The sequence below is a fragment of the Eulemur rufifrons genome, chromosome 23 (assembly GCF_041146395.1).
Source record: "Eulemur rufifrons isolate Redbay chromosome 23, OSU_ERuf_1, whole genome shotgun sequence".
In the NCBI taxonomy this organism is placed as follows: Eukaryota; Metazoa; Chordata; class Mammalia; order Primates; family Lemuridae; genus Eulemur; species Eulemur rufifrons.
In genome coordinates, this window is record NC_091005.1 from 16,246,426 (window position 1) to 16,272,646 (window position 26,221).

At 40.0% G+C, this 26,221-nt stretch overlaps 1 protein-coding gene across 3 annotated transcripts in view; it reads right to left on the reverse strand.

The window, feature by feature from the left end:
- Positions 1 to 26,221, reverse strand: part of GLG1 (golgi glycoprotein 1) — a 122,158-nt gene that overhangs the window by 6,042 nt on the left and 89,895 nt on the right. For all 3 annotated transcript variants that reach the window (XM_069456580.1, XM_069456578.1, XM_069456579.1), the window contains 16 exons: positions 22,685 to 22,806; positions 21,097 to 21,198; positions 19,090 to 19,243; positions 17,216 to 17,353; positions 14,547 to 14,633; positions 13,322 to 13,384; positions 12,435 to 12,548; positions 11,262 to 11,350; positions 9,570 to 9,687; positions 8,249 to 8,341; positions 6,193 to 6,330; positions 4,190 to 4,313; positions 3,370 to 3,512; positions 2,935 to 3,036; positions 1,773 to 1,880; positions 11 to 131 (listed from right to left, as the gene is read on the reverse strand). In XM_069456580.1, the coding sequence (XP_069312681.1) occupies positions 11 to 131; positions 1,773 to 1,880; positions 2,935 to 3,036; positions 3,370 to 3,512; positions 4,190 to 4,313; positions 6,193 to 6,330; positions 8,249 to 8,341; positions 9,570 to 9,687; positions 11,262 to 11,350; positions 12,435 to 12,548; positions 13,322 to 13,384; positions 14,547 to 14,633; positions 17,216 to 17,353; positions 19,090 to 19,243; positions 21,097 to 21,198; positions 22,685 to 22,806 (1,816 nt within the window). The remainder of the gene's footprint in view (positions 1 to 10; positions 132 to 1,772; positions 1,881 to 2,934; positions 3,037 to 3,369; positions 3,513 to 4,189; positions 4,314 to 6,192; positions 6,331 to 8,248; positions 8,342 to 9,569; positions 9,688 to 11,261; positions 11,351 to 12,434; positions 12,549 to 13,321; positions 13,385 to 14,546; positions 14,634 to 17,215; positions 17,354 to 19,089; positions 19,244 to 21,096; positions 21,199 to 22,684; positions 22,807 to 26,221) is intronic.

The window sequence follows — 26,221 nt, forward strand, 5'->3', positions numbered from 1 at the left end:
AGTGACTTACGACGTCCACGGCCAGGGGTGATGGCTGCACAGTGGTGTTTAATGTCCAGGGCACAAGCTGTATGAAGAACTGGGTCCACAAAGATATCTGCTTTGCTTTCCTTCAGCATGTTCAACACTTCCTAGAAAGGGAAGGTCATTGTGGAGAGAGGTTTTGTAGAGGAAATGAATCAGATCTGTTGTCTATAAATATTTCACATATAAACAAACAAGTCCAGGAGGGAAAGCTGAGGGTTAACAACAGAGATTACTCTGGTATAGGTGGCAATGTGGTGATGATGCACACAACACAGATTTTTAGCATCCAATTTAAATCCAATAACTAACTTTTAGGGATGCAAAGCTTTGTGCTTAGGAAAGCAGGGGACTGTAAGTGATTGTAACATCGGATTTGGGTTTTTGGCATTCTGGTATGCCATATTGTTTTAAAATACCTAAAAGTTAGTATTTTTATGGATGTAATATAGTTATTTTGTTATTTTAAGAAATCTGAAAAAAAAGTGAAATCTGAAAATCAGAGTAATATGCTATATTAAAATTCCCAATCAGATAAAGGTTTTATTTGTTTACAAAATGTTCTGCTCCATCATCCTTAAAAATAAAAAAAAGAATGGACAGAGTCTAACTTCTACTGCAAGAATAATTCTTATTTGAGTTTAAAGATGTTCTGAACAAGAGGAATATAAATATGTTAGAACTGAAATCAATTCTGCAGAGTCTCCATTTATACATGATGAGATTATAGGACGTAAAGACAGGCCAGAAATGCTTTCTTAAATAAAAGTTAGTTTGCTCAGCAGCAAGACTATAGTCCCTACAAAACAACACTAACAAAAACAAAAGCCAAACAAAACCCCAGTATTATTCTAAAATCTTCCCCCGCCAGAGTTATGTGGGATCATCTGATCATAAAGAAGTCAAAAGAAAATATACAGATTTAGCTTTTAACTGACTCCTATCAGTCCTCAGATCATGTGGAATCAGAAACATTTTTAGCAGATGAAAATATTTATACATATTTACATTCTCAATGATTAAACATCATCAATGAAATTTTTTAAAAACATTTTTTAAAAAAAGATCAAGTATATTATTTCATTTTTAATTTGCAAGACAATATGTACTGTGGCAATATTTTGATAAATTTGTTTTTTATGTGACATTTCTGAAATGAGCTAGTTTTAGTTTCACTGATTTCCACAAATGTGCAACCCTTATTGATATATTGGTATTGACATTTTGCTTTGGTATTGTACTTACAGTGCCCTTCAAGAATGTCTAGTCATGGGAATCAGACGTATTCACAAATAATTTGAATATGTGAAAAGAATATTCAAGTTATAAGAGCTTAATGGTCAAAGACCACATTAAAATGTGGAATGTTGGGCAGGAAGGTTTAGATTTTCTTTCCTTCTTTTTTTTTTTTTTTTCCAGAGACAGGGTCTTGCTTTGTTGCCCAGGCTGGAGTACAGTGGCATGATCACAGCTCACTGTAGACTCGAATTCCTGGGCTCAAGCAATCCTCCTGCTTCAACCACCCGAGTAGCTGGGACTACAGGCAGGTGCCACTGAGCCAGGCTAATTTTTAAATTTCCTATGTTGCTCAGCCCTCAGCCTCCCAAATCTCTCGGTTACAGGCATGAGCCACAACACTCAGACTAGATTTTCAATTTTAGTACTAAGATATGCAGACTATAGCATTAAAAGGAAGAAGAGAAAAGAAAGAGAAAAGGAGGTGAGGGAAAAAAAGAGATGGTGGTTACCTTTTTACATGTTTCTGTTTTTATCTTGAGCAGGTTGACCTTGAGGCACTCCTCTACTTGACCTGTCTGTTCTTGGGCTGCTGCTTCTTCAGCACATAGACTGGAGATCTGTTCAGGAGACACACACAAAGCCAGGCCACCCCCTGAGCACGGAAATGCACAAAGAGTTTCAAAAGCAGAAGAGTCTGGTGATTCCAACCAGGTCTGGACACCGCGCACTCTCTGTGCCCCGCTTCACTGGCCGCCGCGGCTATCACCAGAACCCGTGGTCTCCAGACGTGTTCATTTGGTGATCCCCCCACACATCAGCCAGGGGCTCGTCACAAACAGCTTCCTGGTGGATTTCCCACTCCTCCTCCTGCTCTAGATGCCAGGCTCCTTTCTCCTTTACAATGACTGGCACACAGGGTTGAACATCAGTAAATGCACATCTCTTTACGCTGTCAACCCTGAGATTGGAGTCAGATCCCAGGACCTGTCACAAAGACGGCTACTCCTTGATTCCACATGAGGAAGGTTATCTAGCCCAGTAAAATGCTAAAAGCAAATGCTTGACATTTATAGAGGTAGGGTCAACCCCAGAGTCACAACTTGGAAGCGCGCATGCACACACACACACACACACAAAGGGGTTCTGAAACATAGCCCAGAGTGAAGATAAAAAATTTAGCTTTCTTTGGACAGTTTTATGAGTAAGCTTCTTTGAAACAGCTTTAGCTATGATCTCTTAAAACTGACGTATGTTAAATAGGGTTCTCCATATGGCCTTTTCTCTCTTAGGAAGTCCAATAATTTCCAAGGATAGGCCTTTCTTTAGAGCTATTATGGAAGTACTTTCATCTTTCAGGCAAGTCTTGGGGTATTCTGAATCGACTACAGAGACTAAGGAGAAGTGAAGAACAAATTATATGTAGATAGCTACAGTGAAAGAACACCCTCCTTCAACAGGGAAAAATGGAACCAACACTGTTGAGTGAAAGAACTAACATCAAGCCTAACTCAGTGTCAGAGACATGAACTCAGACCATGGAGGGAGCCTAGAAAATGAACCTTCAACTAAGCATGGATCCAAGGCTGAAGGGGAAGAAAGAAAGTAAAGAACGTTTCTCCAATAAACACTTCTCTGACCAGCTCTGTTCACAGTTTTGTACCCAAATCCTACCTCATCTGAGCAGTGCAGCTGGAGCTGAGGATCTAGCCGGTAATCCAGAGCAGACTCCTGGATGATAATCCGTATCTGGTCCTCACAGTCAGAAGACAGGCGCTGCATGTGACAGAGGGAGAAGATATCAGCCTAACAGAAAACGTCACCTTTTGATTTGGCCCCTTAACCCCTGGCTTGGGGAGGGTATGAAAAAGGTCTTGGGACCCAGGCATAGTGGCTCACACCTATAATTCCAGGAGTTTAAGGCTGCAGTGAGCTATGATGGTGCCACTGCACTCCAGCCTGGGCAAGAGAGCAAGACTTTCTCTTAAAACAAAACAAAACAAACGGTCTTGGGAAAATAGGAGCAAGTAGGGACTCCAAAAGAGAAAATTCCCAGGGACAGAGGTAGCTCCATAAATACACCTCTGTGGAGAGCCCGGGCCAGTTTACCTGGTCAGCATATCTCAGCTTGAGGCAAGAGATGACTTGGCCTTCTAGCTCCGAATCGTCCTTGGCCTTAGTCAGGATACCATGACAGAACTTAGGAATGTCAGCTTTGCAAGCTTTCCTTAGCACAGGGTTTAAGCGGTAATCTAGAGCAGAAAGCAGTGAGTACATGATAAAATATTCTACCTGGATTCATATATTTTTAGAAATTCACCTTCCACAAGGGGGCATATTATGTCAATGATCATGACTACAACCACTGATCTGTTTATTCAGTAAATGTTTACTGGGCCCTTACCACACTGTTTTTAATCAGCAATATGATTTAATTGAAGAGTACTTCTGGGGGTCCCCAAGAAGCCTTATACTCTACAGAGTTTTGTGGTCCAATATTCTAAGTGGTCATCAAGCAGACATCGGCAACCTTCCCCATGAAAGATATTTTTGAAAACAGTAAGAAGGAAATAGTATCCAATTCACCTTGCCCATCACCTTACACTGTTTTGAAACTGTTCTACAACAGATCAACCGTGTATTCTCCTGCAACACTCTTGAACCTTTATTAAATCTCTAGACTTTTCTTTTCAAGGAACTCTAGTCCTGATTCCTTTTGTACATTCTGGGCAGTTTCCTAGTTTTCCTCTTTCATTTCCATTTTTCTGGATACTCTTCAAAGGAGTAAGTAATTTTCCTTACAGCCAGACTCCTCCCTTAAAATTCACGGGCAACAAAGTATTTGTAGTTTAATTAGGTAATTATATGCCCAGTTAATTCCAAGTAAGCTATAATGAATGAGATCAGGAAAGCCAAGCCGAGATCTTACCTGTGTTCTGGGTGATTTGGCGCTTGGTTATCATCTGTTTGCATTTGGGATCCATCAGTTCACTGTTTTTATTTTGCTTCAAGCACTGCAACATGGTTTTAGAATCTGCTTCTGCACAGAACCTCTGCAAAGAAACAAAGAATTATAAAATCAGCTATCCAAATATGGCAATTAATTCCACCTGGGATCACTCTTACGTCTATTAAAGAGCTAATGAAAGCAGGAGCCTGAAGGTACCACACGGTACAAGAGGAGTAGCTAAGTCTGAATAAGCACCCAGCCCAAGTTCCCTTCTTTACTTATTCTCTACTTATTTCTCGCAGTTCTCCCTACCACCTCACTGGTTCCTACTTTGCCTGCGACTGATTCTGTATGTACATAGCCATGTTAAATTACGTGGCATCTCATGAGTTTACTTATTGTTTAAGCACAAGTGTACCGATATACCAGGTGGCCATGAAGCCCTAAAGCCATATCTACCCAACCCCAATGGGAAAACCTAGGAATTACCCCCCAACCAATGTGAAGAGAGATGAGTGGAAAGGACCCATCTGGTTCATCTTAACTGTAAGGGTTAAAATCCTACCAAACACTGTGGGGCTAGCGCCTGTACACTTATTACTGTCCTTTAAGTCAGGGATCAATTTTGGACTAGCAATCAACTTCATCTCTATTTTGCTAATCCTCAAGTCTTTACAAGTGTCACAATGTCTGAAAACGCTGGTTGAGACACTTTAGCATCAAGCCTCCCTTCCCAGTTCTATTTCTAGTTCTCTAAAGCATATGTGATTATAATCTATTAATATCTTAATACGAGGACATGGATTGCTCGCTGATTTGTATAAAATCTTGCAGAGCTCTTTCAAATCAGAGCCTGACATTTTCACTTTTACACACCACTCAATTTTATCAGGCCCAGTTTAAGAGACTTATACTTCTAACTTTCAAAATTCTCTTTGGAATTTATTGATAGGATGAAAAGTAGCATTCTATTTTAAAGGAAAGCTGAAATACGGAGTTGAAAGCTTAAGTTTAATCTCTGTATTTGTGGCTAGATCAAGGAACTGGCATCTAGTACTTCAATCAGCTCTGCTGCAGGCAATGTCCACGGTAAAGTAAATGAAGCAAAAGAATTTATAGAACAGGAAAGGCTTTTTTTCCCTTTTTGTTTTTCTTTAAAAAGAGAAGGTCTCACTCTGTCCCCTAAGGTGGAGCACAGTGGTGCAATCGTAGCTCACTGCAGCCTTAAACTCCTGGGCTCAAGGGATCCTCCTGCCTCAGCACCCCTATGTAGCTGGGACTACAGACGTGTGCCACCACCATGCCCGGCTAATATTTTTTCCTAGAGATCCAGTCTTGCTATGTTGGCCAGGCTGGTCTTGAATTTCTGGCCTTAAGTGATCCTTTCATCTTAGCCTCCCAAAGTGATGGGATTATGAGTGTGAACCACTAGGCCTGACTAATTTGTGGAGATGGGGTCTTGCTGTATTGGCCAGGCTAGCGTCAAACAATCCTCCTGCCTCAGCCTCCCCAATTGCTGGGATAATGAGTGTGAGCCACTAAGCCCAGCTCAAAAAAATCTTTTGAGTGCGGTAGATGGATGATCAGGACACTCAGTGGTGGCTTTTCTAGTATACCTACCACTAACTGCTCTCAAAACCAATCATATGTTTATTGGACATATATTTACATGTGTCTGGGGTCAAAGTGAGGTTAGTGATCTTAGCTCTGTAGTTTTCAAACTTGAGTGTGCATCAGAATCACTTGGAGGGCTCGTTAAAATGGACTGCCTGCACCACTCAGAGTCTCTGATTCAGCAGAGGGGTTGGCGGTGAGGGGTGGGGGGAATGTCCCAAGAATCTGTAAATTTCCAGATGCTGCTGGTGTAGGGACCACACTTTGAGCACCAACATCCTAGCTGTGTAAGACGAGGTGAAACTAAGAGAAGTTTATGTTATTATTTTGACTTAGCTGTGCTTAGCCCTTGGTTTTGGATTCCTCACCTTTATCATCTGCTTACAGACTCTCATGAGCGTGTAGTCTAGTTCTGGGTCCATCATCTCTGTCTCCTGTAGCTTAAATACTTTCTGGTGGCAACGGGTACTTAGCTGCTTCTTGTTTTCTTTCAGACATTCAATAATCTGTAGCATAAGAGATTTGGTCAAGTTGAGAGATATATCAGGAATCGATAATCCGTGTATTCTCACTAAAGTATTCAATTCTTAGTGTATTCCCCATTTTTTCAATCCAAGTACCTTCCATTTCTGATCTCAGGAATAGGAATCAGGATTTCCCCACCAAGGAGAATCATACTTAGAGATTTACAAACTTAGGTCCAACAGCAGACCAAACTATAAAAATTTAGGAGGACTACCAGGCTACACTGAAGTCTAAAGGGAAGGAAACTCGCTCAGGATTCCTGGTTTTGCCTGCCTCCTAGAACTGTTCCTTGTCAAGATTCCCTTTGGGGGTATATATTAGGCTCTCTGCATTTGCCTAGAGCAAGAGCTCTGACTAGACTGTAGGCACAAGCCACGAGGTTCAGTTCAACTCACCATTTACCGCATGAGAATACATCCTTGGATGCTAGGTATGAGTGAGACTCAACCCTTAGCCTTGGCAAATACACTGACCCTTGGGGCAAAGTTATATAAATAAATATGATAAAAAAGATGAGTGATAACACAAAAGCATTAAAGGGTCATGGGATGGATGATTTTTAAGACAGTGAATTAAGTATACCCTGAACTCTTCCGTTCCCTGTACAAACCTTTTGATACTGTAGAAAATGTAAAGAAGGAACGCAGTTGGGAAGTTACAGCAGCTAGGGCTGTAGCACAAAGTCACGCAACTTCTAGGAAATGCTTGAGGCACAACCGGGAATCATTGACTAGTTGAGGAACATGTATCATAAGAAAGATGATAAATAAAGTAAACCAAGGACTCAAAACTGAGAGGGAAAAGGTAATACGGCAATCAAAACGAGAATTCAAAAATATATTTTAAATCCTAAGAACACCACAGAAGGCAACAGCAAATAAGAATCAAGAACAGGTAGTTATGAAAAGAACCATTTAGTGACCTAGGAAATGAAAAACAAAACCAAACTCGTGGTCTCTCTAACGAGAAGAATGGACAGAGCTTAAGATAAATTATTAAGCTGGGAAATAGAACTGAGGAATTACCCAAAATGCAGTACAAAGAAACAAAGAAATGGAAAGTGTGAAAGAAAAAGTTAAGAGACAGGGAGGAAACGCTCAGATGCTCCGACCGTCTAACAGCAGTTCCTGAAGGAAGGCAAAGGGAAGCAACATGTGAAAGAACAATGACTGATAATTTGCCGGAACTGTAGAAAGATGTGAATCTGAGACTGAAAGAGCCAACTGGAATAAGGAAAAAAAACCCATACCGTATCACATCACACTGAAATTACAGGCCATTAAAGATAAACAGAAAACTCTAAAACCTATCAGAGATAAACTACTAAGAAATGAGACTCAGGTCAGCACTGGTACATACAAAAAGACAATGAAGTAATTATCTCAAAGGCTAAAGCACCAGGGCAATGCCCTTAATTAGAAGAGGTAAGCTGAGTCATCCGGAGAACATTTAAAAAATCACTTGTTTGTACTTCATTCCTGGTGATACTGGATAAGACCCTGTTCCTGTGTATTTTAAAAAGTTTCCTAGGTGATTTTTATGTGACCTCTAATGATGAACTTCTGTGTAATGGGAACATCATGAGGGAATAATTAATTGTGAAGGTGCAGAAAGTTGGGAAAGGCCACAGAGAGGAGGAGGCATTTAAAGTGTCATTAGGACTTTACCAGGCAGACAAGGTGGGTAAAGATGAGGTAACGTGAAAGGGGGAAGACAGTGAATAAGGAGAAAGGGAGGAGAGCAGGTGAGGACCCTGGGAAAAGCAGTTTGGTGTAGCTAAAGAGCGGATGATTAGGTTGAATAGGATGTGATGAGTCCTCTCCCACCACCAAAGGATTAATTATCAAAATGTTACCTTCACATTACTTTTACAATTAAAAAATAAAAGCAAAAACTTACCTGAGCATTGCCATATTGCACAGCGGAACAGTAGTTCTTGATGTCACTCTTGCAGGCTTCGTATAGATCTGGTTCCAGACGGATGTCCTCTGTCTGCATGAGGGAGCCAGCATGGAAAAAGTGAGCTTACTTCAACCTGGAGATGGCAGATCCTCTACCGACTTATTTGTTGATTGGATCTTGTCAAGTGACCCCAACTTCTACACAGCGAAGTGGCAGCAGTGAGGCCATGCAGCAGGGGAACTGGGGTTTACTTTCAGTTCTGCCACCAACTAGCTACGTGGCCTTGGACCTTCTAGTAAAACAAAATGCCACATCTACCCTGAGATGCAATGTCTAGTCCTTCATAGGACTGCTGTGAGATAAAGTAAGATAATATTGTATGAAACCCACTTTAGAGAAGAAGAGAGAAAAAAAAGAAAACCACTTTAGACAGTTAAAATCATTACATAAATGTTGGGTTCTACTTTTATTATTATTTTACTAAAAGAGCTGGATTCAAAGCTAGGGAATCAAAGCTTCCAGCTTAAAACAAATCTCTAACGTAACGGGACATTAAGGCCAGCTCCACTTAGAATTCTCACTGAATCACTGCCACTATATGTAAAAATATAAGTAACTTTTGGGATATTAACAGTGTTTGCTCTCCACTGCTAGTTTTTGCTTAAACTGAGGTGAAACAAGTATGATCCGTAGCATAAACATATTAAAAACATTTTTACTTGTCTTTTTAACACGGGTTGTGCTTAACTTCAAAAGTGAAGCAAGAGTTTCCTCTCACAGTGCACACTGTAGGTAACTTTCCAGTGTCCATTTCACCTCCGTGATCAGTAAGCTCGAAGTGCACGGCTTTCCCCTGGGATCTGCTGTTGGTCTGGGAGTGGGCAGGGATCCCACGATCCCAACCTGACACAATCAAATCGAAGGGAAGGACCTTATTTTATGGCAGGGGGAGGTTTCTCTGTTTTTCCCCCTTTCTGCTGGAGATGAATATTGGAGCAGATGGCCAGGTGTCGCAGGCAGCCACTGGGCAAACACGAGGGAAAGCAGCCTTAGCATGAAGCTGATGCTGAGGACAGCAGAGTGGAGAAGAAAAGACCCTCAATGCTTGAGGACATTACTGATCTAGTGATTGTATCATGTGCTTAGAGCTTGTCTTATAGCTGGACTTTCAGTTACGTATGGTAAAAAATGTTTTATCGCTCAAAACAAAACAGTGACTCCAAGTCTTAACCACTGCAACAGTGGCTGGAATATTCCACCTTGCCCTAGCTTCTCCCCAATTTCCTAGGCCTGTGGTTGCTGCGGGCAGAGGCATTACCATCTCCAGCTCCTCCACACGGAGCTGCTTGCGGCACTTCAGGGACACCCTGTGCTCCTTCACTTCCTGCAGAGTGTCGTTGCGCACGGTGGTGCTCAGGCAGATCACCACGTCCACCCTGCCGAGGAAAGGAGAGGCCTGAGATTGGTGGGAGCCACACGAGGGCAGATGGCCTAAGAGCTGGGCTGGGGCGGGGGTCGCCCCATTTACCAAGAATTCAGAACCCCCTATTTTGAATCTTTCCCGTAAGCCTCGCTATTTTTGTCAAGAGTGCTAACAGGCACAATTTGACTGTCCATGTCACAGAAGTCAGGCAGCAGGCTGAATGCTGACTACATTCTCGACAGGAAGGGAAGCCAGACAGGGCACATGTGTGCAAGGACAGTTCAACACTTGTTAAAAACATGTGACCAGGCCGGGCGCGGTGGCTCACGCCTGTAATCCTAGCACTCTGGGAGGCCGAGGCGGGTGGATCGCTCGAGGTCAGGAGTTCGAGACCAGCCTGAGCAAGAGTGAGACCCCGTCTCTACTAAAAATAGAAAGAAATTATATGGACAACTAAAATATATATATACAAAAAATTAGCCGGGCATGGTGGTGCATGCCTGTAGTCCCAGCTACTCGGGAGGCTGAGGCAAGAGGATTGCTTAAGCCCAGGAGTTTGAGGTTGCTGTGAGCTAGGCTGAAGCCACGGCACTCACTCTAGCCCGGGCAACAGAGTGAGACTCTGTCTCAAAAAAAAAAAAAAAAAAAAACATGTGACCACAGAAGAATGCTGGTCTGAACTCTGGGACTGTGCCTTTGATGTACTATGAAAACTAATTCCTGAAAGGTACAAAAAATTCAGCAAAATGGGAACTTGGTTTACAGGAGAGAAAATGTGTTCCAAATGTGCCTTTCAAAGAGCAACATGGAAGAATTTGGGCAGGCATACCACATAAGCTTATCAGTCTCCTCCTTACGACCTTTCTTTTTTTTTTTTTTTTTTTTTCTTTTTGAGATAGAGTCTCACTCTGTTGCCTTGGAGTGCAGTGGCGTCATCATAGCTCACTACAACCTCACACTCCTGGGCTCAATTGATTCTCCTGCCTCAGCCTCCCAAGTAGCTGGGACTACAGGCCTACATCACTATGCTAATTTTTCCATTTTTTGTAGAGATGGGGTTTCACTCTTGCTCTAGCTAGTTTTGAACTCCTGGCCTCAAGCAATCCTCCCGCCTCAGACTCCCAGAGTACAAGGATTGTACTAATTCTTAAATGAATAAAGTTTTTGTTTCTTCACTAGATATCTAATTCAATAAAAATCTCTGCTGCATTTCAGAGGAGATGACATATGGGCGGATGCCAAGAAGAAGTCAGTTCATTCCTTTTACTCACACTGCAACTTGCTTCTCCTAAGTACACAATCTATTTCTGCTTCATCAGTTAGCCTGAACCTGGAAAAATTAAAAATGCTTCTTTAGCCTATGAGCTCTCCATGTAAGAACTAGCACCACCAGTTGTGGCTCTAGGCAGCTATAAGGATGATCTATCCACACGATCCAAGCGCTTAGCCACACTACCAAAGGATAGCGCAGGAGGCCTCCAGGCTAATCCTGCCAGACAGCAGGAGGCTGTCTGACATCTTGGATATTCACTCAGTGGCTAAGAGGGCCTTTAGGAAAGCAGAATGAATCTATTAAAAGCTACATACTTCTTTTTTATGTTGGGGCAAAGTTTCAACACATCCTCCTTGCAGGCCATTTTAAACTTGTAAGAGAACCGAAAATCCTTCATCTGCACCTGAAAGATGATGAGAAAGAAAATCAGAAGCTCTGTGGCAAGTTGGAGTCAGCAGCAGTGGGCGGCACTGTATTCATATAGCTAGCTGCACACAAGGCCCTGCATGACTTGCCTTGTCTCTCTCAGACTTTGTGACCTGCCAACCTCTCTATTGCTCTCCTGCTCAGGCACACTGGCTCTGCTGCCTTTCCAATCACACTCATGCTGTTCCCTCTGCCTAAAGTACTCCTCTCCCAGTTTTCTGTGTGGTTTGCTCTGCCACTTCCTTGAGGTTTCTATTCAAGTTTCTCTTTTAGAAGCTCCCTTTCTCCTTCACCCTCCAACCCCTTATTCTGCTTTGTTTTTCTTCCTGGAAGCACCTGAGACTACACATATATTTGTGCACCTGTTTGCGTATCTTTCTCCTACTGGAATCTAGAGTCCACAAAGGCAGGGTGGTTTCTGTCTCACCACCATCTCCCAGCGCCTGGCACTTCTGGGATTCTCTCTAACACTTGCTGGTTGCAGTCAGGTGGGCTAGATGCCCCGAGAAGAGGTCAATTAACACAGTGGACTGGATTTCATCTTCCTTCGAAAGAAGTGCTTGCAATACCAGAAACACTTCCTTTAGCTTCATGTGGTAACTATGAAGAGTATGTTCTTACCATTGGATACAAATGCCAGAGCTGGGTTGTATGATTAAAAAAAGGGGGGGCTTAAAGTCCAATATATTGACATACATTTGGGTCACCACACTGAATAGTTACACAAAAGATTCCAATGATACTAAATGCTGAAGGAGAGGCTAAAACACTTTGTGCAATGTGATCAAAACAAAAAATGCCTGCTTGCTTGTCCAACCCACCAGACTATATGCTCCCTAGGGGTAGGGACTATATTTTATCATTAGGTTTCAGGGAGCCTAACAAAGTGCCTGGCCATATTAGATAAAAGCCACATTTACTGAGAATAAAAATAGGATATATATTTGGAAAAAATGACTTTTCACAGAACATCAGAGGTGCTTTGATGTTCCAAAAGAGGAAGGGATTCAATAACCATCCACGTAGCTAAGACAGGAAATCGGCAGCCAGATGTCACTGACCAGCTGGAAGTGGGTGACTCCAATGGCACACTTCTCATTCATGTCCTTCTGGTGTTTGTTCTGTATCAGACACTCCATCAGGTCCCCAGAGTCTATCTGGTTATCTGCCACATCCTGGGGAAGACAGTGCACATTTACACTTCATTTGTAACAATGAATGAACAGAATGTTTAGCCCAGCCCATGAAAAATGCAAATAGGTCTGGTTCTAGAAGCCTTCACAAAAGAGATATATCACAAATTTTATCTAAAGAAGCCTGAAAAATTACAAGGGATAGAAAAATTACAAGGATAAACATTTAGTGTAATAGAATTTACACAGCAAGTTGTTCTGCATGAGACAAGAATACGTACTATGAGTACTCACTTTCCTTGTATGATGCCAGCAGCTGGCTTTGGGGATATCTACCACAACCTCCTGGTTGTCAGATCCTGATGGCTGCTGGATATGTTTCACTCCCACAATTCAGGTAGTTCAATCAATGAACAAGTAATAAAGCAACAGAATTCACTAATATTGAGGTACAAGGAAACAACTGGAAGGAGAAGCCACTATTACTGCTAACAATTCCTGGGCTGAAGTATTGGAAACAATTCCACCATACTAATGGGCATGTCCCTGTTCCATCTTTTCTTAGACAGGGTATCTCAACAACTGCTGCTCACCACACACCGGGTCACCTACAAAGGCTAATCAAATAGGGTTTCTCAGGATGGTGGCACCTCTCCCTTGATCTTGTTTATATTTTCAACTTTAACATGTCAAAGCTGGCTATCACTCAGGAGTAATGTATGCTGAAGACAGAGATGAGTCTAACAAACTTGGGGGCCAGAGTCCCAATGAATTCAGTTCTGTTTTTAACCCTTATTCCTTCAGATATCACTTACGTGGCAAAAGTTCTGAATGATGGGCTCACAGGCTCTCATCAGCAAGGCTTCTATTTGAATATCCTGTAGAAGATTAAATATATTAACAATTCTGTTTTAGAAAGAGCCAGGGGTGGAAAAAGGAGCAGTTTCTCTTTCTGAATCAGTACCATCAGATGGGTAAATAATCTAATATGTACATTTAGAAATTATTCTAGTATTAACATTAGATAGCCCCAGAATAAATAGAATTGCTCCTTCATTATACTTTGAAAAGCCAATTTTCTAGAGGCAGATTCCCCTTTATGAACAAAAGAGAAGGCAGAATTAAGACAGGCAGGATGAAAAAACATTTAGCAATAATATTAGAATACGTAGAGCTTTTGAAGTTTTTCCCACTGTTTCTGGGAAAATACTAAATGCCCTTAAGCACAGTAACTCTGTGCAGTACTAGCTGCTGAAATAACATCTTTAGAGAATTATACACCTGAGACTGTCCTCATAAGCCCACAAGGACAATGAGAATGGGAGAGGAGATGACAAGATGAGAGAAGGCAACAAACTTTTGAAAACTGTAACGCAAAAAGGACTGGTTGAGAAATGTAACTTTATGTATTGTCAATTTTTGTACTAAAAGGCTTATGATAAAAAAAATTCCCTGCTTCTCTTTTTTCTGCTGCCATGAAACAACTTTAACATTTTTAGGTGCCCACCCTCAATCATCTCTATATTTCTAAATAATATGCCTATCCTTATGAGGGTTTTTAATCCCATTTTTAATATTTTACTGGGTTTCAGAACAGGGATAAACACATGTATTCAATTTTCCATGTTTAACTCGAAGTCTCAGCTTTTATTTTATTAAACACTAAAACATTACCAAATGACCTAACTAAAAGAGTTAAGAGAATGGGATTACTTGGATTACTCTTGAATATGATTAAGAGATTTGAAGTATAGTTGCTATCTTTTCTTAAGGGAGAAACAAGACAGGTCTAATAATAACTCTAATTTACGAAGGAAACCAAAGGGCTGTATAGAATGTTCTTCTAGAAAGAAGGGGGAAGGGGTTCAGGAAGCAACACAATATGCTCCTTTATAATGCAAACGGGGAGAATATGATCAGGTTTCTTTTGACTGACAGAGAATCTGCACTCTCCAGAGTCTATAAACAGTAGAACTAAGCAGAAAAGCCCGGGCTGCTGGCAGCCACTCTCCTCTGATGAGTAAGCTGCACAGTGCTTACCTCTGATTCTAACTCGGTTAGGTTGCCAACTATATCTCTGCACTCCACAACCAAATCATCCAGATGGTCCTGGAGGCATTCAAGCTCCTGCAAATAAAAAGGCAAGCCCTTGGCATTTATCAGTCACATAAATGAACAGGGGAAGTTGAGATACCAGTGTCTACTTCCCTTTTAGTGGTCTTCCTTCTCTCTTCTTTTTAAAACTAGCTCACTGAACAGAACACGAAAGCTTTACTTGATTCCCCAAATTAAGATTGCTGAAAAGATGGTTACTGGATGTAGCAGGGTAGTTAAGAGGGCCAAAGGGGTACAACAGCCATGCAACCCCCCCAGAAGGTCAACATCCACAAGTCCAACAAGAACTGATTTTCAGTTCTTAGAGTCTAAAATTCCTATCAGCCTTTACTCCACTTCATCGACACCCTGCCATTCCATTTTTAATCTGTGCTTTGATAATTTTTAACTCTCATTTTAAATATGCACTTTAATAATGATCACAGAACAAAAAATTCACAGTGACTGACATGGATTATTTTAAAACGCTTTGTGGGCAAAGTAGATGGGGACCCGGGGTCCAAAACATAACATAGGGCTGAGTGCTCCAGTAAGTCCAATCTGGGATTCGAGGCCCAGCCCACAACAAAACAATTCTCTGAGGAAATTTCCAAAATAAGTGAATACACTAGGGTTCAGGTATCTAAAAGCTATCTTGTCTGGGCTTTGGAAACTGAGCTGGAGCCACCTTGTAGCATTAGTCTGTTACTATTCCTTTTAGAGGTTTAGAGATTTTAAGTAAAACATCATCTCACTTTCTCAAAGCATATCAACAGCTATTTCTCTGGAAAGTCCTCCGTTAAAGGATCAAGTTAAACTTACTTCTGCAAGAATCTGTTTCAGAATTAGCATGGGAAGGGTGGAGAAGGGATGTAGGAATCACACAACAGCCAGAATGAAAGAAAAAAAACAATGAAAGGAAAATGCACTAAAACTTTTGGGAATAAAATAAATGGCTAAGGGAAAGATCCTATTCATGAAATCCTTAAATCTAGCTTCTCAGTGATGGGCTGCAATGTAGTGCAGCTTTCTAAATGTTTACTGTGGGCATGGGATGGCTATGAAGGAAACTGTTTCCTGGGTTTCCATATTACCGTATCCTTTAATTTTGGATTTTGGTTTCACTGGACAGAGGCGGCAGAAAGCTAAACTACAGGCATGATCTAACAATAAACCAGATAGCATTGGAGCAGGCTCCGAATGCAGAATGCTAAAAATTATATTCCTTTGCCCAACAGACCTTAGTAGGCAGGCATCCTGCTTCTTTAAAATGTCTGATCTCTGTATTGTGACTTGAAGGGGTTTTGTAGTGGTACAAATGGAACCTGGAAACCTGAGTTCACTTCTCGTTTGAGTATTTATGAGGCTTTAATCAAGTAGCTATTCCTCATTGCTGCTTATCCTACTTTGAAGTGGAAGACATGCCACCTTCCCATATAACTTGCAGTAATATACCTTTTGTTCCCTTTTCCTTAAACTAGACACACAATCCTAGGTATCATTCAGAACATGCTTGTAATTCTTGGGAGCTGCTCGTTCTCTATGCTTTCCTATATGGAGAGATTATATTATATTATATAATGGAATGAACTGGCCAGGTATGGTGGCTCACCCCTATAATCCCAGCACTTTGGGAGGCTGAGGTAGGAGGATCAGAAAACCAGCCTGAGCAACATAGCAAGACCCTGTCTCTACAAAAAATTTAAAAAAAAATTAGCCAATGAGTAGTCCTAGCTACTTCAGAGGCTGAGGCAGGAGGATTAATTGCGCCCAGAAGTTCAAGGTTACAATAAGCTATGATGACGTCAGCCACTATATTCCAAGCATGGGCAATAAAGTGAGACCCTGTCTTTTAAAAAAAAAAAACCAAAAAAACCCCCAAACAAACAACAACAACAAAAAATATATATATGTAAAAATATATATACACACAGTGGAATGGATTGACTTTTAGGTAAGGAAATCAATATACTTTCCTGAGCCTCAATTTTGTCAAGCAGGTGAAAAAAAAATTCTGTTTCCACATATTTTATAGAACTGTTCTAGACCACACACTTCATACATACCAGTATTTACATACATTATGTATATATTTGTATTGTGCTGATCTCAAAAAGAGCTTAACATGACTTATAAAAGTGAGAAAAGAAAAGGGCAAGGTAAAATGAATTAAAAATGAGTAAAAAAGAGGAAAGAAAGGGAAAATACATTAAGAAAAATGGGATGGAGCCAGTAGTAAAGCTTAGTACAAAAATTCCTACCACGAAGTGTTATGCACCTGTTAGAGGTAAGCCATACCTTTGGCTCTAGGCTTTCTAAGAAGCAACACAAAGAAGGAAAATAATCAATTATAAAATATGGTCTTAATGGTAAGTGCATATGGTAAAGAAAGAGAAAAAAAATATGGTAGCCATAATATAACAACAAACTAGCTGTTTGGGAAAAAAGAGAACATTTTCCTAAGAATTTCTTCTAGAGAAAACACTGAATAATAGAACAAATCACATCTGTAAAGTAAGCACAAAGATAGACTTCATGGTGTTTCTACTGTACATAAAACATTAACCATTAACATTATTATTATTACAAGATAAACAGAAAGCTATGTCACCTACCTGCCCGGTCTCTGTTTTCTCACTGCACCACTTTCCCAGATCTATCAGGCACTTATCCTGCAGGGCAGGATCCAGCTTCACGTCCATGGCGCGCTGGTGCAGGATCCGCTGGACTTCAGCTCGGCACTCCCGCGAGAGCTACATGACAGAGAATGAGCAAGATACTTCAAAGGTAACAAAACAAAAATGTGAAGACACTAGATAAAGCAAACCTGTTGTCAGGAAACAAACGACTCTATAGTTTATCTCCCAAACTTTATACCTCAAATCTCTCCCAGAATAATAAATAAACGTTCTAGGAGGCTTCAGAAAGCCCATATCTTGAGGAATACAATTGTTTATTCAGCATTCTCTAATATAAATGAAATGACATTCTTTTCTGAGAGTATTCTGATAAAAGTGAACTGAATTTAAATTCATTCAGATTAGGTTGGAGAGCTTTGTTTGTTTGTTTGTTTGTTTAGCAAAATTAATTTGCCAGTCTATGAATGTAGAGTAGAACATAAGAGCCAATTCAGGACAGAATACCTGGTTCCATAGAACTGAGTTAAAACTGATCTAAATCAAATAAAGCAGGCAAATTTAGAAGCAACAGTTACTACAGGTCAGGACCAGATTCTTCTAGATTAGTTACATACAATTAGCAGAGAATAAGGCAGGTGAAAACCAGTATTTTTGAAAGGGCTGTGAGAAAGCTGTCATTGACAGGCACAGTTAGTCTCTCTTGCCAAAACAGCCAGCACACTTGGAGTGGAGAAGATGGAGAGTGATTATTTAATCAGCATGGGGTTTCCTATTGGAGTCATGGAATATTTTGAAACTAGATAGAGGTGGTGGCTGCACAATGTTGTGAATGTACTAAATGTCACTGAATTTTTCTCTTCAAAATGCTTAATTTTATGTTATGTGAATTTCACCCCCCTTAAAAAAAAAAAAGCTAGCATACCAAATTCCAACCCTTTCTTTTCTTACAAGAGAAGGAACCTCCTATTACAGTGACTAGCAAGAAGCCACGATTTGGGAGCCCCTGTGGTTAATGAGAGGCTCACTGTATAAAGAAATATGTAATAACAAATTGCCACATTTTCTTACATAGCAATAGAAAAACAGGGTTAGGATTGCAGGATCTGAAGTATTTGATGTCTCCTCATTTCTATCCGAGTCTCCTCATTCTTAATCCTAGATAGTCAGACTTTTGCATTAAGCTCAGAAGGGACATCAGTAATCATGCATGTGAAGTAATACCATCTCTACTTTCTATTAATATAACAAATGCAGGACTGACACACAACGGAGTATCTCAGAAGGTATAAAAATGCCAACTTGGAACAAGCAGCGTGTCAGCGCAGCATCAGAAGGCAGCCAATGCTGCCCGAGAGCCAAGTACACACAAATATCCCTACAAAAGGTAACAGTTGGGGCACACGAATACCAAGAGACTGAGGTAAGGCGCTTCTGCTCCAACTAGTGCATTATCAGAGAAGACTCATTAATACAGGCATTATGTGTTTGGTTGCCAAGGGCAGAAGTCTAAAGAGCCATTTGTATCCTGGCTAAAAGCTTCCAATGGATCTCTAAAGCTAGACTTAGGACAGCAGAATTTAATTGTCCATTTGTGATTCAGATTTTGGGAATTTGCAGAAAAAATGTGGAAATCTTACCCCGACTCACATGGTTAAAAGTATAAAATCATATGGAAAGAAGCTGGTAGAACAACTCTAGGTATACTCACTGAATGAGGAAGGCTCTAGTAGTACAGCAACCCCTCCCCACCACATACACTAAAAAAGTTTTCCTAAGATGACAGAAATCAGAATACATAGCAAACTATTTAAAATAACAAATAAGAAACGAAGTCAATATTGACTGCATACCCTCCTTCCCTGTTCCTCAGTGCGGTAGGCGTGTCTGTATAAACAAGAGAACACAGCTCCAGGAGGCATAAGTTCACTGGTCTCATTCCAACCGTGGGTATGGCAAAGACGAGAGGCATCTCCCTGGCACTTGCGGTATAAGACAGGGTCTAGCCTGCAAGAGTTAAAAGATAACCACTCTACATTTCCTTCTAACATGCGCTATGGGTTTTTACCAGTTGCTTGCTTATATACTTATCGATAATCACCTCCAGGGTAGTGGAGACTCAAGATATGCCAAAGTATATTCTCGAATTTTGTCCTGAACACACAGTGGTCAATCTTTAGAAATTTGTTAACTTTCACTAAGACTTAGTTCTACTTCCAAGTTGTTATCTTGGGTATGTAAGGCAGGTAACATTACAATGATAGACTTAGCCCTCACATGCCTTGGCTGAACGTAGAAAACTAGGGTTGTAGCCACCACCAGGCAAATGACAACTTTTTACTTAATACTTTTTAATTGTTTTTTGTCCAACAAAGCAGGTTGACTTTATTGCAGGGAAGCTAGGAAGGAACAGGACAAGTGAGGGTCTCCACAAAATCCCTACCACTGAGGACTGCCAAGCCCAGGTCTGTCTGGAAGCCAGGAGAGGATCAGCATCCTGTCCCCTTTGGTCTATCCTGCCGACTGGTGGGCCCAGGCTCTTACCTCACTTTAACAGAACACTTAATACTCTTTTTATTAAATACACTTTTCTAAATATGAGTGAAGTTCAATCCTAACTGATATACAAGATTCAGTAAGATTAGGAATGGCAAGATAAACAGAATCTCCTACTCAACCTTTTCTCTTCTTCCCATGCAAGTTACGTAAGGCAATTGTGTTGTTGGTTTACCTGAATATGCTTATCAATTTATAAAACTTGACATTTAACTTTTAATCTGGGAACAGTGGGTTAAACAATGAGCCTGATTCTTCTCCAAATCAGATTAGGGGATGCTTAACTCTGTCCATATTATGCTGTCAACTTTGGGGGAGGGTTATTTAATGGGAGGAGACAGGCTAATATTTAATGAGTAGCCATTAAGACTATGCAGCACTTTTTTGATTAAGGGGAAAGGAATTAAAAAAGAAGAGAAAACATGATTTTGATTAAGGCAGTACACTCAGTAAACGCTTTATTTCAGTTTAGATGGCCTGAGTAAGCACAGGGAAATTATTGCCCAGCTCTCCGGCAGTCCTATCCAGAACTAACTTGAAGAAACAGAAATAAAAATACATTGAATCTTCAAGTAAAGTATGTGGGCTGAACATATATTAATCACCAGAAAAAGTTAATGACCACAGGACAGTGGCTTAATAGCCAAATCAGGAGGCAGCTGAACTTGGGAAGCTGGAAGAGCAGGGAGATCCAGTTCTGGCTGCTTCGGAGGTGGGGAGGGGGAAGACAAGACAAAGAGAGAGGAGGGGAACTGAGGCCATATACTCCAGTGATTCTGACTGTAATATACATCCTTCTCCTATTTCATCCTCCACCCATTTTTGTTAACAGGATGACAAGGAAATTAGAGAATCCGGTTGTCACTTATTGATAAAAACCTCTTAAGACAGAATAAATTCAATAACTCTGAATAGTTAAAGAAATAAAAGCAAATTCCCACACCCAGTGCAAATCAATAAAAATATAAATGCGCTGTTATCTTCTTAGAGACATATCTGAAGATGCTTTTGCTGCCCCTTCAGGTGCCCGAGTTCTTTCTAGATAGATGTTTGTGGCATCAGAAACATTTTGACCCTGACTTCCAAAGTAGTGGCAAACAGACTGGTAGTGGGCTGACTCTGCTTTTAGATACTGTTCTGAAAGCTACAAAGAGTAGGTATTTTAGGAAATTGGAGTATGTTAGCTAGCCCAGAACTTAACAAAAATAATTTCCTACTGATTATTTCAAAATATTACAGGTATTACTGACTACACGGGAGAACAGGCTGAGGCAATACACTTACTCTGGCTTCAAAATACTCACTTCCAATCTCGGGAAATGAAATACTGTAGCTCTAAGAGACGATGTTCACAATCTTCCACCATTTTCTCTGTATACAAATGTTCCATAAGGCACGAGAGGATCCTAGCCATAAAACGGGTGAAATTGTAACAAGAGGGAAGTGTCTTAATGACAGGTTCAGAACTTCATGTCTACATAATGTTTTCTAGGTTTGAGGAAAAAGCCCTTTAGCAATTTTCGTAGGACAACAGGATTTATTTTTCTGAGAATCACTCAAATTAACTGAACCTTACAGTTATCACGGCTTCTATCAACTTCAGAGCCATTTAACACTTAGGACTAAGGTGCACAAGTTCTATGTTACTGAATTTTTAACTGTTTATTATGAAAATTTTCCAACATACACAAAAGAATCATGTAATGGCCACCTTCCTCCTCCATAACTTTATCAACTGATGGCCAAGTTCATTTTAACTCGATGCTCCTTTGCAGATATTTTAAAGCAAATCCCAGACACTGTATCATTTCATTCGCAAATACTTCAGGCATGTTTCTCTAAAATGTAAGAACTTAATACTATTATCATATCACCAAGAAAGTAATAAAAAATCCTTAACACCATGTAATATCCTGTTAGTTTTCAAATTTTTCCAACTATCTCGTGCCTTTTTACATGTTTGTTCAAATCAGGAAGCAGAAAAGGTCCACACATCATATTTAATCAATAAATATCTTAAATCTATTTTAATCGGTAGCAGTTCTCCCCTTCCTCCCTCACCCCTGCCCCCTCTTTGGTTGATGCAATTATTTTCGTATTGGTAAATATTCTTAATTAGCCTTAAGTTGTGTGTCTGTCTCCTCCAACCACACAAAAAGCTTTAAGGAAGAATGCCATTTTGAAATCCCCTACCACTGCATGAACAGTAGGAGTTTTTGCATAGCAGAATAATGATAAACAACATTCACTTTATTGTTGGGTATAGCTAGTTGCAGGCTATAAAGATTTTGGCAGAATGGGAAACCTGTTCTTACCTGCAACCTGGTTTTAAGAGCTGTTTTTACATCATAGGGAATAAAACTAACGCATGAGAATCAAATCTTTATTATAGCATTTATTCAGCTTTCCTAGATCTTGGATGCAACTCCAATATTCACTGTGTCCATGACTACCCCCTCCAACTACAATATTTCTATTTCAATTTAGAATTAGCTATTTTCTAATTATCAAGTGGCTAATGTATACCATGAGTCAGTATATACGTAGGATAAATAGTACAAAGTATCAAAGTATGTGTCACTTCATCCTATTTCTCTCTCTCATTTTTATTTATTGTATCAAACTCTTCAGTCACCTCATGTACAGACCCGTATGTGCTCAATCATTATTAATAAACACCATCACAATGCTGGGTCTAGGTGTCTCTATGTCATGGAGAGGCAGAACTGTAATCCCAAATCCAATACCAGTTTTAACAAAAGTTGGTATGTGTTCCTGTTCAACCAAATTTCAGTTAAGATGTTAAACCACCCAAAAGTCATTTGAGGGAATGTTCTCTCTGCTGCCAAGTAAAAGATAGTATGGATAAATACCACAAATAAGATAACCTACATTGGGTCTCCAGATCTTATATGTTTGCAGGCTGTCTGTATTACAGATTCACAAGCTTCATTCAAGGCTCGATCAATTCGGTAATCTGCACCAGGGTCAGTCTCCTGAATCAGTGTTTGAAGCTGGATTTTAAAAAATTAAAAGGGAAGAAAGAAAATAACTTAGATAGCAGGGAAGAGCAGTCATCTCTTTATACAATCAGTTGCTCAGTCTTGCATATCACAAAGTACTCTAACAACATATACTACAGTTGTCATTTGCCAAACTTAAGAGCTCTTGCCAAACACTTTCCGACTGGTTTCTCCAACTTAATTGAAAGTTTTTCTGCTCCAGTTATTGTAAGGATTGCTTATCTACCTGTTCTGAACTAACCTTGGACATGAACAAAACAACGGGTCTTTACAGTATGAATATGAAGGCTACCACTTTCCTCTTATCTGCCTACTTGTTAATCAGATTACTAAACCAACAACACTCAGGGCCAAGCCAGCATTCAGAGGAAAAGAGTAAATAGAGACATTTCCAGTTAGAGACCTAATTTGCTCATGAGACTCTAGAATTCAAATTTTGATGCAAAGACACTGGTATTCAATCAAGCGTCCCGTGCTTTATTAAAAGCAGACGTGAGATTTCATTTAACTTGCAGAAATATCAATTACAAAAGCCAAGATTATAACACTTATAATTTCCCATTTTTCCTCAACTAGTTTATAAAACTAGGAGGTAAACCCAAGCTTGTTTATTATAAGCATACAGAAAAACACTTTGCAAGATTTCTGTAATGAATGGCAAATAAATAAATAAATGAATGAAAGGAAAAACACTTGTCATCATGCATTGAAAATGAGAATATATTCTTTATCATTTACTTTTGCTTGATCCATCATTTGTCATAGAATAAAGAAAAGGTATGAAAATAGGTGCTTCACATCTTTTTTCCTGTCTTTGAGGAGAAGACAGTTGGGGCATAGAGGAAAAAGTTCTAAATTATGGATCAGAGGACCTGAGTTCTATTAATAGTTCTGGCTCCGCCAGATATTAGCTTTGAGAACATGGACAAGTTGATTCATCTCTAAGTTTCAGTTTCTTTAACTGCAGAAAATTGTAAGATACAATAATATGGGGGGGACATTGGATAAACTGAAAAGTATTTTATAGATGTGAAAGATCATTACCACCACAGACAGGTACCATATGGTATTTGAGAGTGGGAATCTTAAACAACAAAGCAAATTTGAAAACAACAATCCTTGCTGGTTTGAGTTCCATTTTTCCTTCCAAGTTAAAGAACTGGAGTCCCTTTTGCATCACTGATTTGTCCTCTGTAGAAGCCTTCTCTGATCCTCACACATTTGTCCTATGATTCCACAGGTGTTTTTATGAAGGCACTGGCCCCATCACATATTAATCAGTGAACACAAATCAAAAGGACATGAAGAAAAAAACCCCACTTTTATTATCCTAAAAGAAGATAATGATCAAGATGAGAGAAATATGAAAGATTTCCAATATTCTGGGATGCAAGTTATTTATACCAATTCTTGGTGGCAATTTGGAAAAGCTACAAAATGCTGTGGTTAGCTGGCATAAAGATTACTGTCAAATGATGACTAATTTCACTTATAATGTTTGCGACAAAGACCAAAATATTTACATTTTTTTCCTGAGGGAAGTTAGAAGCACCATGGGAGCCTGGAAGTCTTTGCAAGAACTGTGTCAGTTAAATATCCATGACTGAGAGGCAAACTTTGAGCAGTCACAATAAATGTACCAGATTGTAGCTATTAAAAGGAGAAAATGAATGTCCTACTAGAGCCAAGTAGGCTCAAGAGATCATTGGCACTCTGGAATTCAGTGAGAGCAGTGTGGGAAATAAACACTAAAAATGTGACTTGCTACATGATTATATATCTATTCTAGCCCCTGACATGCTTAAGGAAAACCTGAGGAAATGCTTCAGAGCAATGACTAGTCTAGAGAACAAGCTGGGCAGTTATCTTTGGCCTTGGAGAGCCTGGACACAGACTCACTCAGCCATAACTTAAGAGACTTTAATAGTTCATGATTATGGTGCATTTGGGAGAGTATGTCCTCAACAAGATAATTACTTCTATGCTTTACGGTTTATTACTTGTTGAGAGATCATAATCAAAGCATCACCAAGCAGAGAACAGGGAAAATTAATGGTCAACCACAGACAGGTATCAAATTCTGCTATATTGAGAAAGAAAAAGAAAAGGAAAGTGGCCAGACATGGTGGTTCATGCATGTAATCCTAGCACTCTGGGAGGCAGAGGCGGGAGGACTGCTTGAGCTCAGGAGTTCGAGACCAGCCTGAGCAAGAGTGAGGCCCTGTCTCTAGTAAAAACAGAAAAATTAGCCAGGCATGGCGGTGTGCACCTGTAGTCCCAGCTACTCAGGAGGCTGAGGCAAGAGGATAACTTGAGCCTGGAGTTTGAGGCTGCAGTGAGCTATGAAGACACCACTGCATTTTACCCAGGGTGACGACAGGTTAAGAAAAAAAAAAAAAGAAAGGAAGAAAGAAACTCACTCAAAATAAATCATTTCAAAACATTCCTCAATATGGCTGACTGAGGAAATTTTTCTCCCTTTGGATCATTTATGCCTTCGATTTCTGTGACCAAATGCTAAAAACCATGAATCCATACAAATCAAAATAAAGTGCTTCTTTTCCACTTGGCTAAATTTAATGTGGGTAAAACCATGTTTCACTATTTGAGGCTAACCTCTAGATTTCAAAAGTACTTTTCTTCTAGGCACAAAGGGTGATGTGGGTGGTACTGATTTATCTTTCAAGTTGAGTCACTAGTTCTTTTAATAAGCTAAATTTCAAAAACCCTGGGGGTGAACTAGGTGCCTGGAAATAAAGTTGCACCAGTCTATTTTCTTTTTTCTGTACACTTTACTGTAAGTGTAGCTGCAGGAAAAAGATGGGTTTATTTCTGACCCTCCTCCCCACATTTTCATGTTGCTTTAAGGATAAAATGCAGATGTAGGTGGTCTCCTAATTCACTCTTGGTCTGGGGCCCAGGAACACATATTGGTGGCAGAGGTTTCTTAGGGCAATCACCAGCAAGGACTGCTCTTGAGGAACAACACTGTGACAAACTCAACCCACATAGATTCCAGAAGACTTCTTTCCAGCCTGATGTGGTATTTTAAGGAAGAGGTCACATTGCCTATTTTTCCCACTGTGGGATGTGTGCACAACTGTCTACTCTGGGTCACGGTATTAGAAACTATGATGAAATTTTACTCCACATCAAAATTCTCTAAAAATTCTGTGCTTCAAACTGTACAAACTTGTTTCAGAATTTTTCAGACTGTAAAATTCTGATTTTATATGATCATCAGGAAAACAAAATTTAAATTAATATTCACTTTTAAATAAAAAAAGCCAACTACATAATAATATACTAATGGTGGTTTTTCTAAAGTTTCACTGAAGGGAGAGCCTCAACTTTGTAAGTCAGGATATAAAGCTAAACTATGTTTTGTGCTTTCTAAAGGAAAGTT